Raw genomic sequence first — 16,303 nt, forward strand, 5'->3', positions numbered from 1 at the left:
GGCTGTAGGCTGAGTAATGCAATTTCACACAATTACATGCAGTGAGCGCACTGTGCAGAGTGGTAAACATTGATCAGGTTGATCCTGCCAGGCCTGTAATTAGGCGCCTAACACAGCTTTCCTGTTCCATTGAACAGTGACTTCCTTTGATCATGTAGCTGTGCTCCATTCATCCATTCTTGTAGATGGGTCAGTAGCCTTGAATGTCATTGCTGACGTGAGTGATGTCATATCCCTTGGTGACAGCAGGCATCAAATAAAACTGAGTCAGTAGCAGTGAATCAATGGACACAAAGGAAAGCCCTTTGTGAGCTAAAGAAACTCCTCACTCCTTACTGTGAGGATGGTCGAAGACTGGAACAGGTTGCCCAGGGTGGTGTGGAGTCTCCGTCCTTGGAGATACTTAAACCAACTAGACCTGGCCCTGAGCAACCTGCTTTAGCTGACTCTGCTTTGAGCAGGGGAGTTGGACAGGATGATCTCCAGAGAGGTCCCTGCCAGCCTCAACTATCCTGTGCTTCTGTGAAAGATAGCACATTGCTCTAAATATTTACTTTCAGAGAGTCCTTGTCCTCTGTGTTCTCCTGACCACTGAATTAGTTGTATGTTGACTCCCTTTTAGGTTTGCTGAAACTGTGAACAAAGGGCTTGAATAAAACTGTTTGCTAATTTAGAGGCGTATGAGATTTAGTGTTTTGAAAGAACACTTTGAACTTGTTAGTGATCCTGCCTTCTCTCCTGTTTTGGAAACTAAGAGTTCCCACACTATAACTGGGCTCCCTTTGAGAATTTGTCTTGTTATGAATCACCTGCAAAAGAGTATGTTTTAGAAACAAAAAAAACCATCAAAGGCCATCCAGTGTTAGGCTTTCTGATCTGCAGTAAACAGCTCAAGTGATAAGTCTGTTGTGGGAAGGCTTGAAGGCTGTGACTCTTACTTAAAATTATTAGCTGACTTATTTCTCTTTATTGTTATTTCAGCTTCTCAGGCTTTGATTTTCTCCTCTAACAGGTTCTCCTTCTTTTTGTCAGAGTGTTTTTAGACAGGCTGATATAAGCTTTTGAACCACACAGGCAGCCAACAAACTGTGGTGGCTTTGCATGTGAGGATCTTGTGTGCAGCTTTCCTAATGGGCTTTCTGTCTGACCAAGCCTGTGACTTGTAATTTGAAAGCCAGTAATCTTGCGTGTTGTGGGAGGCCATGAATGAGACCAGCCCATTGCCATGCCAGTTTGAAGCCTGGGAAGGTTGCATGATTTCATGATAAATGCTTTAGGGAAGTCAGCTTGTAATAACATTGGGGGCTTGAGGGTAGGGGAAGGTTCTGCCTCTCAAAAAATCTTTTAGGATCTAGTAAATATGTGAAACGACTGTGGCTGCAACTGTATTTTGGCTTTCTTTAAGTCCTCCAGGTTTTACAGAGCAGATATAAGATAACCCGTAGTAGCCAACTATTAATTTAGGCCCTTCCCACGTGATTTCTGCTGAAACTTTAGCTTAGTATCACTTCTAGTGCTGAAGGCTTTCTGGAATATGAATGGAGTTACTGCAGATTTCGTATGTTTGCTTTTGGATTGTAAAGAGGCCTTTTTTTTTTGAAAAGTTTGAGGTTTATTAGGGAAGAAGGCATAGATCAGATTACAGAAGAAAAGAGATGGAAAATACCAGCTCTGCTTCTGACCACCAGGGCTGAAGTGGCCAACTCTTCTAGGAAAGAAGCAGCTCAGGGAGAGTAAGCGTTAGGGTATTTTGGTGGAGAAGAGCAAGTGATCTCGAATGCAAGCAACTTCAGAAGCCAACTGGAGGGCTATTGAGGCTTTCTATTGTGTATGGTTTTGTCATTTCAAAAGTTGCAGTGAACACGGCATACAAGATATTTCATATCCGTGTAGCAATCTTTCCAGCTACTAAAAATTAGTAGGAATGAAGGAACCAAGAGCAGTCCACTGCAGTTTACTGGAGTGAGGTTTGCATAGAACAATGCACTCACTGCTGTGGGATTCTCTGAAAAGTGTGTAGAAGTTTCTCGTTCCTTTTTCTCAATAAAAATCTCTTCTTTCAGGCAGCATTGTGATCCCTGTGCCACTCAGCCAGTCATGCCATTGTCGTCCCTCTTCCACCAGATGCTTGTGCCAGTCTTTGCAGGCCTTCCCACCCCTGTGTAGCGTGTCTGTGATGCCAGCACACGGCCATTCTAACAGACCTGACTAACGTGGTGACAACTTGGCCATGTTTGGGTATGTAAGCAGCAGCAGCACGTGCCCTGGCTGGCTGACAGTTGGCATCTGGCTGGACAGGAGCAGTCTGACTTCTTGAAAGAGGGGCCTGCAACTCGGACAGCTGCTGTAGCAATCCTGCTATTTAACAGTCAATGTGGATGCATAGTTTGCATGCACATGTTGTATGCACACATGGTAATGTTATCCAGAAATACTCTATGCTGTTTGGAGGCTGGAGTTTTAAATACACATCAGGAAATATCAAAGTTATGATTCACATGGCATCTGTAACAAGACCCGTTCCTTGCACTTCATAGCAGTTTGCTCCATTGAATAATAAATGCTATTAATTTTATGCCTTAATATAGACATGGACCCACGTTCTCAGTCTGCGTGATGTGTTATACACTTTGCGTTTCTTTCATTTCTTGTGGGGTGGAGAGGAAGAGTCAGGAATGTACATAGATGGGGTATGTATCAGAAGGGATATGTACAAAAACGTTAGGTTGTCGAAGCTAGTGTAGGGAAAAAAAAACTTGGCAGAATTTCCCATCCTTTTGGGATTACTGATTAGCCAACAGCAGTGTGTTATGTCTAACACCAGCAACCTTTGATATATTGATTGTGTTAATCATATGAGAGTTTTAAGAAACCTGTCTTAGATGGTCCTTGAAGCTCTGTGGGAACATCACAGTGCATGAATTGTCTGATCCTAGCCTTTAATCTACTTTTCCAAATATAATAAAGTTGTCAAATGTGGGTGGCAGGAACTGCACATTTGCATGGAAGCAAGTAAAGGCCTTCACTATGAAATAAGTAGCTGAAGCACTGTGTGCGTAAATTCTTACACTGGGAACATCGTATGTGCTTGCAGCTCCATGCTAAGGAGAGGAGCTCACGTTCTGCGTCTGAAAAAACATTGGCTCTAGAGACAGTTTAACGCATAAGACTTTCACATAAGTCTCATGCCAAAGACACTCTCCTGCCCTGAAAATGTCTGTGTACAAGAAGAGTTTAACACAAGAGTGGCCATGCTAGCTAGGTCAGTGCAAATGTCTGTGTAGCCTAGCGTCCTCTTGCCAGGAGTGGTCAGCAGCAGATGCCTGAGAAAGAGCATGAGGACAGGTTAAATGCTTTGCCAGGCTTTGGTCAGTTGGCAGTTCTGGACTTCTTGAGCTAGAGGTGGTTCCTTTGTGTTTAGTAGTCCTCAATGGATTTCTTCTTCGGGGCATGGATGATTCCTTTTTGAAATCTTACAGACCTTTTTAAAGTATTCTCAACATCCATAGTCAAGAATTTTCAGAATTTTGTTAGGTGTTACGTAAAGAAAAACCTTGTCTTGTTTTTAACCTCCCCCTTCCCTCCCATTCCTATACTGGAAAAGACAGTGAGTGGTTGTTCCCCATTCATCTCTTTAAGGCTGCTCATGTTTTCATATACCCCTCTCATGTCCACCTTCAGTAATCTCTTTTACACATTGAAAACTGACTGTGGAGTTTGAATACTGGTAAAAGCATTGAGGAGCTTTGAAAGTCAGTCCCTGCCAGGTGTTTCAGGGTATTCTTGCAGGACTTTAGATACAGGTTACTGGAATTTTACTGTACTGTATTTGGTGAGTATTGTCACAAACCTTCACTGCAAGAGCTGAATTGGAAGATGGACTTGAGAGAGTGAATACTTTGTATACTGGAAAAGGAGAAGATAATTTGATGATGTAAATGGCAGAGGAGAAAGTTAAAAAATTGGAAGAGAGAGAAAGCTCTGGAAGAGAATTTACAGTTAGTAGTACCAGGCTTGCATAGAAGTACTGGAGAGCAGAGAGGTCTAGCTGATGCTGTGGAAAGCCTTTACAGGATGATAACAAGCAGAGAGGAATATGGGAAGCAATTAAAGAAGAAAGGGTTGTGTCTGTCAAATGCTCTCCCCTGCATACTGCCAAAGATCAGAGATCTTGCGTCCCTGCTGTTTGGTGATTAAGAAACACTGGATCAACTAGTCTTGTGCTTAGGTTACTTTTTTTGTGCTTTTACGTAGGTGTATGTGTTCTTATAAGAATTTGCTGCTGTGCTTTAAGTAGACCATTCTCCTCCTCTTCACTGCATGGTGCACCATGCCAATGGCTTAGCTGAGTTACAGCAGTGTTTTCTTCTGTGTCTTGGCAGCCAAGACTTGGAAGCAACTGTGTAACCATCTGAGGTTTCTCTTTAGAAATGAATACCCCCTCTTGCTTCCCATTTTCCTGCTGGGTTTTGACTTTGCTTTTCCCTTTTCTCTCTTTCTTCATCCTAGCTAATGGATTTTTTGGCATCTCTTTTAGTCCCTTGTACTTTTCAGAGGGTCAATAAATTAATCCACCCTTGAAAAGACTCTGATGAGGAAGGGGAAGCAACGCATTTCTCTTTCCTCAGAACTATAAACTGACTAATCTGAAGAATGAGGCACAAGGGTTTAGGTCACTCAAGGGTCTGTCTTGGTATTTGCCTTAAGTACCTCCTCTTTCCTTCCCTTGCCGCTCACATTCTCTACCAAGGGAATTTGGACAGGCACAATTGTATGATAAAATAGATCCCCAGACAGTTCTTGCTTGAGCTTCCCAAAGGAATGGGTATTCAGGCTGTATAGGTCATGTGGAATAAAGTTGAGGAGCAGGGTTTTTCTTACGGATTTCTTAATCCTAATTAGTGGCTATGGTAAAGTGGTCATTTCTAAAGAGTGCTTGGTCATTGCAACTGCTGGGATTGAGGGGTGAGCCAGATTGTACTCCTGTTGTCACAGCCCTGGAATAGTATGCCATTTCCTGGTTTACTCTTTTGTATAGTGATTCATGGTGAACTTGGGTATTTTATTTAATACAAATAGACATTGCAGCCCTGTCTCCTTGAGTTGGCACATCCTTGTCTACTCCAATCATCCCTGCTCAATAGGATTTACAGCTGTCCTTCCTTCCAGACCCTCCTGTGCAGGTCAATGACACTGTCACTGCTGCGTGAATGTCACTGTATAATGCTTTGAATAGTTTCCTGATGAAGAATAACCAGTAATGTACCAGTTACTTTGGGTTCCCTCCTTTTAACTCTAGGTTGGCATTCTTAGAAAAGATATGGGACTTGTTGTCCAGGTACTTCGCAATTCCCTTCACTGGGAATTTTCCCTCTCTGAAGAGTCAATATATCGGCAGATGGAGAAATTAGAGAAGTATCAGGCATTGGCTAGACTAGTCCATTATCGCCACGTCTCTGCTGTACCAGCTCTATCTAGTGGATAGTGCATGCTGTGAGATGACTTACACATAGCCTTAGAACTTGACAAAGAACCAAAATGTCTCCTAATCCACAAAACACTGTGTAGCTGACTGTATGCTTTTGAAGCAAGGAGATGCTGATTCTTTTTCCTTTCAGGAGGTTTTAGTAGTAATAAAGTTACATTTGGAGCAGGGGCTCCAAAGAAGTCATATTGTCAAGCAGCTTTGTCAAGAAGGAGGGAGAGCTGGCAGACCAACATTGTGTGCTGAAGATGGAGAATGCAGGAGCCATGGGGAGATGGAAATCGTGATAGGAAAGGTGGCCCAAGAATTACAATACCCAGCAAGATGTTGGGTATTGGTGTGCCATTGAAGTCTGTGCTCTGATGGCCTCGTCTGGGTCACTGTCTCTAAAGAGTGTTAGTTCTCAGGTGTGTCTGGGTGGCATATCCATGGGGGGAATAATATGCCTGGGTGAAAACAGTTTTTGTCTTTGTTAGAGATATGAAACTAACCTTTTCCCTTCCTTGCCTCTTTTCCAGTCTCTGTCTGCTGCTGTCTCTTCATACTGTTTCTCTTCCTGTCTGAGCTCACCGGATTCATAGCCACTGAAATGTAAGTAAAAATTGTGTTTTCCTTTGTTTGAATGTATGTGCATATGTGATTCTTTACAGCTTAACTCTGTTACCTTGGAAAAATGTGCCTGTAATTTCACTAGATCACTTAGTTGTCTAATGGTTTTTGGATTCCTTTTGGTTGAGCACAAATTCTCAGATTCATTCAGCTTTTTAATTTACTAAAGTATGCTAGGCAAACTTGGTTCTAAAATATTTCTGATATAGAAAACTGTTCCAGACCTGCTTGATCTTTTATTAGCTGCATACTGGATTTCTCTGTTGAGCACAGTGAATATTTTTCATATGACCACAGATAACATCAAAAGCTTCTGAGCCTTTTCAGTTCTCTGGTGATCAGTTGTAAGGTAGCATGAACGCTACAATGATCAATGCCAGTCGGTTGCAGTTTCCCTCTTCCTCCTTAGGCTGTTGATTTCTTGTCCTCATCTGAGATTTGCTTCCCCTCTCCTCCTGAATAAGCACTTTCCTCTGTACTTGTTTGATTCAAAGCGATTCTCAAAAACTAGTATATTTTTCATCAGTGATGCCGTATGTTTAAACGTGTGGTGCCTACTGGTTGGATTCATGTGGTCGGTGCTCTGAGACTGTGGGGTCCCATTGCAGATATGGTGGGCTCTGACAAGACATTTTCTTTTCCCCTTGCTTCCCTGTGGATAAAATGGGTATCACATTCTGCCAGTCTTCACTAGATGTTTTTGGAGATGCTTTTTGGAAAAATGAATTGCATAAAGTGCAAATTATTATTAGTTTAATGTTAGTAATACCCTTTTTTTTTTTTAAATGTCAGAGCTGAATATCTGATACAGGCAGATAGCTTTACTCACGCATGAGTTTTATCTTCTTTCTTTTTGCCTGTTGAGCCTTACTTGGAAACTTAGTTGACAGGTTTTGTGCCTGAAGACAAGTTGTCCCAGGTAACCTCTTTGGGACCTTGCTTTGAGCAAAATGGAAATAATTTCTGCTTTAAAAATTTGCTCACAGAACAAGTATTTTAGTTAATCAGATTTTTTTTTTTCCCCCCCTCTTTTCATGCTCCTCCTGCCTTGAAGTAAACTTTTCTTAGTAACTGTTAACATGGGTACCTTTGGTTTGGGTTCTAGGAAACATTCTCCATCATCCTGCTGATGCGGCAGTGAGCTCACTGGACTGTGATGCACAGTTCCTGGATAGTTAGGAAGGGTGGAACTTCTGTCAGACTTATATGATGGTCCAGATAGCAACAGATGTCACTGCTGAGCAAAAAAGCTCTGAAACGCGTTGGACTCGTGCCGTATTTAGACTGACCATGCTTTACGTGGCTTCTGATAACCATGTGGCTTTTTCATTGTTTTTGTGCAGCTCTGACTTGGGTCAAGAATATAATTTCAAGAATAATTTTAACCTTGAGTAATGTTTAACCTTAAGACAGTAGTGTAATCTAGCTCTAGCTAATTTTTTATGCCCATTGCACATTTACTTCAGAGATGGTATCTTATGTGTCTTACTCACTGTTTCTTTGAGTTCAGTTCCATGCATTTGCTTTTAAAATACTAGGGTTACCTTATCAACCCACTTCTCGCAGGAGCTGAGTTTTCTTGGTTTTATTATTTTAAAAAATAGAGAAAAGCTAGACAAATCACTTCAAGTAAAATAGTACTTTTTCTTGCTCTCCTCTTAGATCTCATTCTCTCATCTGGTTTTCTTTTTTTCTTTTAGTTGATGCTTTACCAGAGGAATTACTAATATTTATATAATTCTGATCCAATTATTTGAGTGCATATGCCTTTATGTAGTGGTAGTTTCCTGACTAGGGATTTCTTTTTGAACAGCAAAATTGTTTGATTCTCTGAGGCCTCTTCATGCTTTTTTCTTAACAAGATGATGCATTTTCCACAAAGATATTAGAGGCGCTACAAGTTCCTGCATGCTCAGCTGGCACGTTTCTCATTAAAATGTCAGAGAGATGGTAAACTGCCTTTCCCAGCAGGAACTGCGTGGGGTGGAGGTGTTTGTAAGCAATAAAGCAGTAAAATTTTAGAGAGGATGTCATGGAAGAGACTGAGACACATGAATGCAGGAAACTGATTCGTCATGGACCGTCCAACACAATAGCTCGCAGAATATGAAAACCTCCTTCTGATGCGTTATAGGTCATCAGAATCTCTCTTGCTGGGAACAGATCACCCACAGCATTTGTGAATAGGCTCCCCCTGTAACAGCGGAAAGACTTCAGAAAGTCACATAACATAGTGCTTCCCAGTTCAGCAACTTCTAAAGTAGAAGTAAACTTTTCTTTTTCCATTTCTTACTCATTGCTTTCTCTTCTGGGAAACCAGTTCCTTAAAGGTGTTGCGAACCTCTTGTGCTTCCCTTTCAAGCATGTATTACTGGCAGTGTGTTGGAGGCAGAATAGTCTCATCGTTCGGAATAAAGGTGCAGAATTGTTGAGCTCTACATGGTCTGGAACAAACGGTGTGAGAACTCTGTGCCACCATTTAAACTGGGTGGTAGCAAATAACTGCGGAGATAGTATCTCACAAAGATATTCTGAGCCTTGTTTGCCCGTGAATCAAACACTTCTGAAGATAAAGAAGATTCCTTATGCGCAAACTGTTCAATTCCCATCAACTTTTATTGCAAGTTTCTAGTTTCTTTTGTATTAAGAGTCTCCTACAACAGATATCTCTCCCATCTTGAAGTTTCCTGGTGTTAGCCAGGATCTGAATGATTAATTAGTGTGTGCACTTATGTGGGGTGAGCTTTCCTGCTTTGTCAGTGCCAGCTATACTATGAGACTGCATCAGTCTTTCTCCTCATGTCATATTTCCCTTAAAGCAGTCGTGCTTGACAAAGCTGGATTGTGTGGGGATAGCTGCACATTTTTGGTGGCAAGGTGAAATCAAGAGCACTTGGCCTGGTGCCTTACATCAGAGACATACCAGGTTCGCTGATGTGGACTCATGCTTAACTCATAGCCCTATTACGCCGAGTAATTGTGCATGGTGTGTGTGCACTGACAGCCTGTTTCAGGGCAAGTCAGCAGCAACCTCAACAGCAGTGGTACCCACAGGATTAACTGTCTAACTCTCACCAATGGGAGGTTTCTTTGGTATCTGCATCTAAAGTGAGAGGTTGGTGTGGTTTGTTGAACTCAGGCTGCAGCATGAGAAAATAAGGTCTGCTCCGCACCATGCTAACCCCTAATACTTGCTAGCTTCTACCCACTGTTGGACTTTCTTCTACATTCATATGGCTGTAGCAACTTAAAATTCCTGGTATTAGTAGAAATCTCAGTTTGGTCACTCTTGCCCAATGTCAAAGCTGTTTTTCCTTGACCAGCCCATTGTCTTAGCATTTATAATCTCAACTGCTAAAGACTTGTCTGGGTGGCAGAAAGCCAAGAAATTACACCCTCATCTTGAGGATAACAGTCATAACACTAAAACCAAACAGATTACCTATGTGGGGAAGACAGCATGCATCACAGTAGCTACGTCATAACTCGTGTGGGTATTTCTAATGAGCACTAAGATTGCATCTGTGCACAGGAGCTTACTTCAGTTAGGAAGCCGAACTAAGACACTGTGCGCGTTATGGCGGACATGCAGGAAGTTCATGTGGCATAGGTAACGCACTATAAATGCACATCCTATTTTGCTGCTGACTAGCTTCCTGTGTAGATGAGCCCTGAGTAGGGTAGAAAACTCTTAGTTTCTCATCTTCTAGATTTATTGCGTGACCCTAACAGGCAGTGCCCCTGAGCAGCCATGAAGGAAATCAAAGCTTGGTTCTTAGGTGGGGCTACATCCTTTTCACAAAAAGCACTGTGAAGGGCTGGTGAGGGAAGAAGTTTTTCTTTCTTTGCTCAGCCACAAGCCATCATTGCAGTTAAAGGGAGAGTGAGTTTAACTCTGGAAATCAAGGATCTTCATGATTTTTCTTTTTTCTTTTTTTTTTTTTTTTTTGTCTGTCCAGACTGAGAGTGACTGAAGACTTAGTCCAAAACAAGAACCTAGATTAACCTCCTCAGTTCTATAAAAGACAGATAAAGAAAAGGAGGTCCCTGCTCCACAGTTGAACCTCTGCAAAATTGACAGTATCAAACACGGCTGTCCCACTGAGCAAATGACTCAAACGGCTGAAGAAATGAAGCTAAAGTGTTAAACGTGCCTGGTATTTCCTGGGCAGGATCAGTAGTAGGTTGAGAGTTGAGAGTAGATTGAGGGCTAGAAATTGCTTGGCATACCTTCAGCAGCCTTCCTCATTCATCGTGCTGTTATGTTGCAAGTCAAGAACGTAGAAATCACCTGTCTCTTTTCTAATTAACTCAGATCAGCACTAGAAGTTAATAGCTGGCAAGGTGATAATCTTGCAGTTTTATGACCATAATTAGGTCATGAATTATGTTCTGTAGGATCAATAAGAGTTTTCCAAGTATTCCATCATTAAGGAGGAAAGGTGTAATTAACTAATCTAGTCTGCCTTGCATTGTCAGCCAGGGGAAGGGGTAGGAGAGTATGAATGTGATAGCTGCAGTATGAATGTAGCTGCTCAGCAATAATTCATCTGCCACAGCACATTGTAGAAGGCAACAGACCATTCCTGGCAGTGTTTTCTTTTTTTTCTTTTTTTTTTTTTTTTTTTTTTTTTTTTTTTTTAATGTAGTAACAGGGAAAGAACAGGCTGAAGTAACAAGTTTGCCACTTGGAAGGCTGTGCACCTCTGCAAGGCAATTAATCACTTAAAATATCTGTAATAAAAATACTGCCTTTGCCTAAAAGCATGAATCGTGAGCAATGTCCAAATCATTTGTTCATTTAAGGTGATCGGATCATTCACTGGGGACACCTGCTTGCTTTAATCTTTATGAAAAATACCTTGGCCAGTCTATGAATATCACACAGCCCAGCTCCTATGCTAGGGCTACATCACATGCAGCACAACTTAACTGTTCATGCAGGCTGTCAGTTACCCCGAATGTGGGAGGAAGCAAAACAGCAGGAGCTTCTGAGGCCAACATTGCTTGTTTGCGCTGGATTCATTTGCATGCCCAAGACTGATCCTGCAGTGAAGCAGAATTGTTATCATACCTACTTTCAGAGGTTTTTTTGTCCCTTAGCTGTCCAAGGTATGTGGAATGTGTCTTGTGGCTCTTGGCCCATGAAAATTTCTCATAACAACCTGCAGGGTCAAGCTGCACCTGCTGTAAGCAGCAGAGTGTGATCCTGGTGCAACAACAGTTCCTTCTGCTGGAAACTGTAACCTCAGAGCATAAGCCATCTGCACCAGGAGCACAGTGCTACAATTCATATGTTCTGACACTAACCTGGAGATGCAACTCCAACTCCACCAGCTCATCCAGTTGACGCAGATGAAATGCTGGAGCAACTAGACCAGCGTAGGAGATATAGCCTAGGGGTCAGAGGGGAATGGGAGTTGTAAGCCTGCTCTTGCCATGGACTGACATTGAGACAAGACACTTTTCTGTAGAAGGATGTAATACTTAGCTGCCTACCTCTCAGGGGTGCTAAGAAGCTTAATTAATGTTTGCGTAGTAACTTGGAGATTACCTAATAAAAGGTGTTATATATTTGTGAAGTGTTGTTATGCCGTTTGTCCTAACGTACGTGTGTGGGTTAGCAGGAAGCGGAAGGTCGTGTCATGATGTCATTTGCAATTTCTGACTCAAATCTACGTTGACGTCTTTTGAACCCTTCTCCTTCTTCCTGCCTCCTGGAGAACTGTAATTCCTTCCTTTGTAGGACAGTGTGTTTTCTGTGCTTCACAGCTGAGCCAAGACCTAATCTGGGACAGAGACCTTCTCAACGAAGAACTGATTGAGATTCAGGGCATAGAAGGAAGATTACAAATGGCAGAGCAATAGACATATGCACAATTTATTACACAGTGGAGAATTTGCTGACCTGCTTGTTGTTTCTTCACACAAATTGAGAAGATGATGGGTTGTTTGTCCTGTGTTGGGTCTTCTCTGGTCTGGCACAACTGAAAAGATGGTAGTGCAGGTATCTTGGCTTCAGATGGTTGTTTTTCTAGAAGGTGGTTGATTAGAGCTGAAATGGCAAGCAGAGCCAAGAGAGCTCGCCTGAGAAAGTCTTTTGAGAAGCTTTGGGCGCCCTCAAGAAAGAATAATTATTTTCCCTTTTAGGCTTAGGGTCCTGGAGACCAGAAAGTGAGTGCTTCCTGGGAGTTGGAGGACAAGGTAAAATGCAGCTTGCTGGAGTAAGTGGTTGTATTTTCTGTATGGCTGATGACTGGGGAGGAGGGTGCCTGGTTGTTCGCTGTGAAAAAGGGAGAAAAAAAGCTAAAACTTGAAGCAGAGACTAGGACAAGAAGGACAGAGGACAAGGCAGATGTGTTTAGAGAGCACCCAGGCAGTGTGTGAAGCTCTGAAAGGTCGATGCAGTGCGTCTCATCTTGTATTCAAAGGGCCGCAGGCTCTTCAGCTGTTGAAGTGCTGAAGAGTCTAACGTTAGTGGCTAGGGCTGCTGGGTGGAAATAAGTTACTGGGGAAGTTTTGTTTCTGAGGAAACAAAGCTGTTGTGTCATAAATCTAAGTCCTAAAGCATGGGGAACGGGTCTGGCTTTCTTTGGATAAAATCTTAAAGAAATGCTGAGCCCTCTTGCTGTGGTTTCCCGCTTTCATTCTCTCTCACGTGCCATTTGCATGATCTGCAATCTTAGCCAAAGCCCCTCCAATTTTTTTCTGTGTAATGCTGCAAGTTTTGTAAGCAAATGGGATAAGCAACTGAGAAGCCCAGCGGCACCACTCAGGAATGTGAAGCATTTCGAAGTGGCTCTTTCTAGAAGTGAAGCAGATTCTTTCTGTGTGGATCATGGCTCCTGCTGCATGGAGAAACTTTCCTCCCTTTCCTTGAATCAGTAGTGGGAGGCTGTGTGGGGGCAGAGGTCCACCTCTCACCTGTCCTGTTGCCCTCATTGTACTTTCATAGCTCTGCATCTCACCCCTGCTTTATTGTGCCACTTTTATTCTAATAGTCTTTAACATCAACCAGTAAAATACCAACTCCTATGTACTTAGGGTCTTCAGAGGAGGTACGTGCCATTTTTGGAGTCACTACGACCCTGTACACTGCCTCTCTAAACAGCCATAGAAGCAGCTGCATTTACAGTGTCCTTCTGCCTGACCTCAGGTTTTATTTCCCTTGTGACCATCCCAGATTCACTGTTAAGCACTGTTGCTGCTGGGACACTTTATGTTCCAGGAGGGACAGCTATAAATTAGAGCCAACTTCATTTCTTCCACTGGAGACGTTATCCCTTCAGGGAGAGTTGCTAGAGGTGGTAAATAGTGCTTTTCCCAACATCCCAGGATTGTCCGATTAAATAGTAGGAAAGCTGGGTGCAATTTGGCTTCTTGGCCCTGGGGGGGAGGATAGCAAGGGGGGCGTGAGTGCCAGTTCTCTGCCAGCTCCATCCAGACTTAGGTGGTGGTGGTTCACGGGGAGATCCTGGATGGAATAGCCTTGACCCTGGAAGTTTGCTTTACCTGTGAGGTTTCCAGAATGTATTTTGGGATTGAAATTTCTAGTTTGTTGAAAACGATGGCGTTGCTTCTGAGGTTTGCCCCAACAAGCGTAGGCTGTGGTGTGTTGTCATTGTGCCCTTGGTTCCCCATAGTGAGAGGGAACCTCAGTAACAGAGCAGGTCAACACAAAGGGTGCACTTTGGAGCCTCTGATAAGAAACCTTGCTGGGTTTGTTAGCTTGGGCCCCTCTGCAAGAGCTGATGCTGCCAGGAGGAGGCAGTGGCCGGAGCTGGGAGGGAGAAGCAGGGTTCAGCAGGCAGGGTGCTCCATGAAAGGTGGCACTGCAGGTCCAAGGGAGGGGAAGGAAGGACAGACTGTCACGAGCTGTCAGATGTCTAAGGAGTGATAGATAGGGTTATGAAATTGGGAACATGAGTAGGAGAGGGGCAGGGGGCTACTAGGTAAAGAGGAGGAGGAGGAAGTGGCCGTGAGCCTTGCCCAAGGGACAGGTTGGGAACTGTTGGTCTAGTGACCAGAGTGCAGGACAGGAAACCAGTTTCCTTTATCTGTGACTAATGGCCTATGTGACATGGACAAACTGGCCTGCTTCTCTTTGCCTCAGTGATCCAGTCTGCAACTGAGTGACCTCACCACTTGCCTTCCTATGTAAGAGCTTCCATAGGGTCCCTCTGCACAGTTTATCCTTTGACTTCTGCCAGCAACCACTTCTCACTCGCTTATCACTGAAAGGCTTATGCGCCTTTGCTTGCAGACCTCAACTGACAGCACGTTTTCTGACAGGTTCGAAATTGGAAATCAGCAAATACAAATATTGACCTTCCTAGAGCTTTCTTCCAAAGAGCTGGGATGTTCAGCTGCGCTGCTGAACCTGACGCGCTTCTCTCCCAGCCCTGGCGCGAATGCTCCTTTTTGCCAGTAACATCAAGTTGCCCGTGGCACTGGCTGGGTATGGCCCACATCTCAGATGGCAGAGAGCTGTGAAGAAGCCAGGGGCTGTTATGAAACAGGAGAACCTTGATGGGAGGACTTGGGGAGCACAAAAAGGTGCATTGCTTTGGGAGATTAATGCCTGTCCTGGCTGGAGCTGCTCCTCAAAACCTTATTTGGACATATGACTTAATCCCAAGTGCTACCCAATCTGCCAGTAATAAACACGTAGAAGATTTAATGCATTCCACCCGGGAGAAGAGGGCTCAGCCAAGAAGCTTCTAACTAGGTCACTGATGAGCAATCTTTCCCCTCCCTCTGTGTCATTTTTATTAATCACTTGAAAAATACGTTGAGTAATGATTGCAAGCAACTTGTCAAGCCAATTAAAGACAGAGAAAGGTAGGGCTGTGAAGCTGAAGACAAATGCTGTGCTGGTTTTAAATGAGTGTCTGTAAACCCCACTGACCTGTGAGTAATTACGTCCAAAAAAATTGGCAGCTGTGTGTTTCTCAGGGTGAAGGCTTGTTTCTTCTGAATCCACAGGGCAAACAGTTCATTATGGTCCAGAGATGTATCACCAGAGCAAAATCACTTTGAATCTGTCTTGTAGCTGCCCTTAGTCTGGTTTGTCTATTAGCATATAGAGTCTTCAGCAAGGGCTTGTCAAAGGGTTTCACGCACTTTGAGCATTAAATAAAAATAATACAGAGCACTTACTAGGGAAGGTACTTTATTTTATGTAGCTTGAACATAAGTTCCCATACCTTTATAATCTGTCAAACTGGAAGACAAATTGTCAAATTTTCTTGTTTGATGAGGCTGACTAGTGTTGGGCTTTGAGGGAGAAAGAGCTGCTAGGTAATCTTGCCATCTTCTCAGTTCAGTGTCGTGTGTTTCCTTGGAGTGGATTCTCTAGGACCATTCAGCTAATTCGGCTGTGCTTGCTTTGGGTCTTTTTTGGTTTGTATTTTACGTGTCAGATGGATTGTATGTGCCAACAACAAATATTTATACTCTTGTATTCCTTTTACTCTATATCTGTATTTTGTCTTTGTGAAATATGTGCCAGCACTGTGGGTGCTATGAAACAACATTACTCTTCGGGAGACTGTTGCATAGTGTGTTAGATCCTGCTGTCCAGGATGTTTCTTCCCATCTGTTCCTGGCTCAAATCCTCTTCTGAATTTCAGTCGTTGCTTTTGGTTACCATTCATAGATTGAAATGAGATACTAAGGAGGGAGATACAAGTATGCCATGCTGCCTTCTCTTGCCACTGCTCTGTCAACTGGGTGGCAGTGACAAATGGCAATTAGTTACACAAATAAGCTTTCCTGTGGGATAGTTGAGAGCGGCCTTTCGCTAAAACTATGAAACAGATCGGAAAGCACATGCTTCCCTCTTTCCCAAAAGGAGTAACAGCCCAGGTATGCAGAGGGCTAGCACACTAGCCTGCCACCTCTTCAACATTACGCTCTTGTTTTGTATCACCTCTGGAAACTCAGGTTAGGGAAGGGGGCAGGAGGCATAAATCAGAGCAGGAGTTTTGTTTTCTGCTGGTGCAAGGGACTTGTTTAAAGCCTTCTTCACTTGCCAAGCAAGAAGTAAAATTAAATGGTGATTTGTCCCCATGCAGTTGTGGAGGGCTTTTCCTGCTCTCTGTCTTGTAACTCTGTTGCAGCTGTCACACAGTCAACTCCCTGCTTCAAAGTCTCCTTTTTTTCCCTTCCCATGCAAGCTGTTGGTTTTTTTCCTGTGGAAAGTAGCTG

The 16,303-nt window shown here is 43.2% G+C and overlaps 1 protein-coding gene across 1 annotated transcript in view; it reads left to right on the top strand.

The window, feature by feature from the left end:
• Positions 1-16,303, top strand: part of ERGIC1 (endoplasmic reticulum-golgi intermediate compartment 1) — a 59,557-nt gene that overhangs the window by 23,671 nt on the left and 19,583 nt on the right. Inside the window, exon 3 of the mRNA XM_029997856.2 lies at positions 6,004-6,076. Coding sequence (XP_029853716.1) covers positions 6,004-6,076 — 73 coding nt within the window. The remainder of the gene's footprint in view (positions 1-6,003; positions 6,077-16,303) is intronic.

This window comes from Aquila chrysaetos, chromosome 22, assembly GCF_900496995.4.
Source record: "Aquila chrysaetos chrysaetos chromosome 22, bAquChr1.4, whole genome shotgun sequence".
Taxonomy (NCBI): Eukaryota; Metazoa; Chordata; class Aves; order Accipitriformes; family Accipitridae; genus Aquila; species Aquila chrysaetos.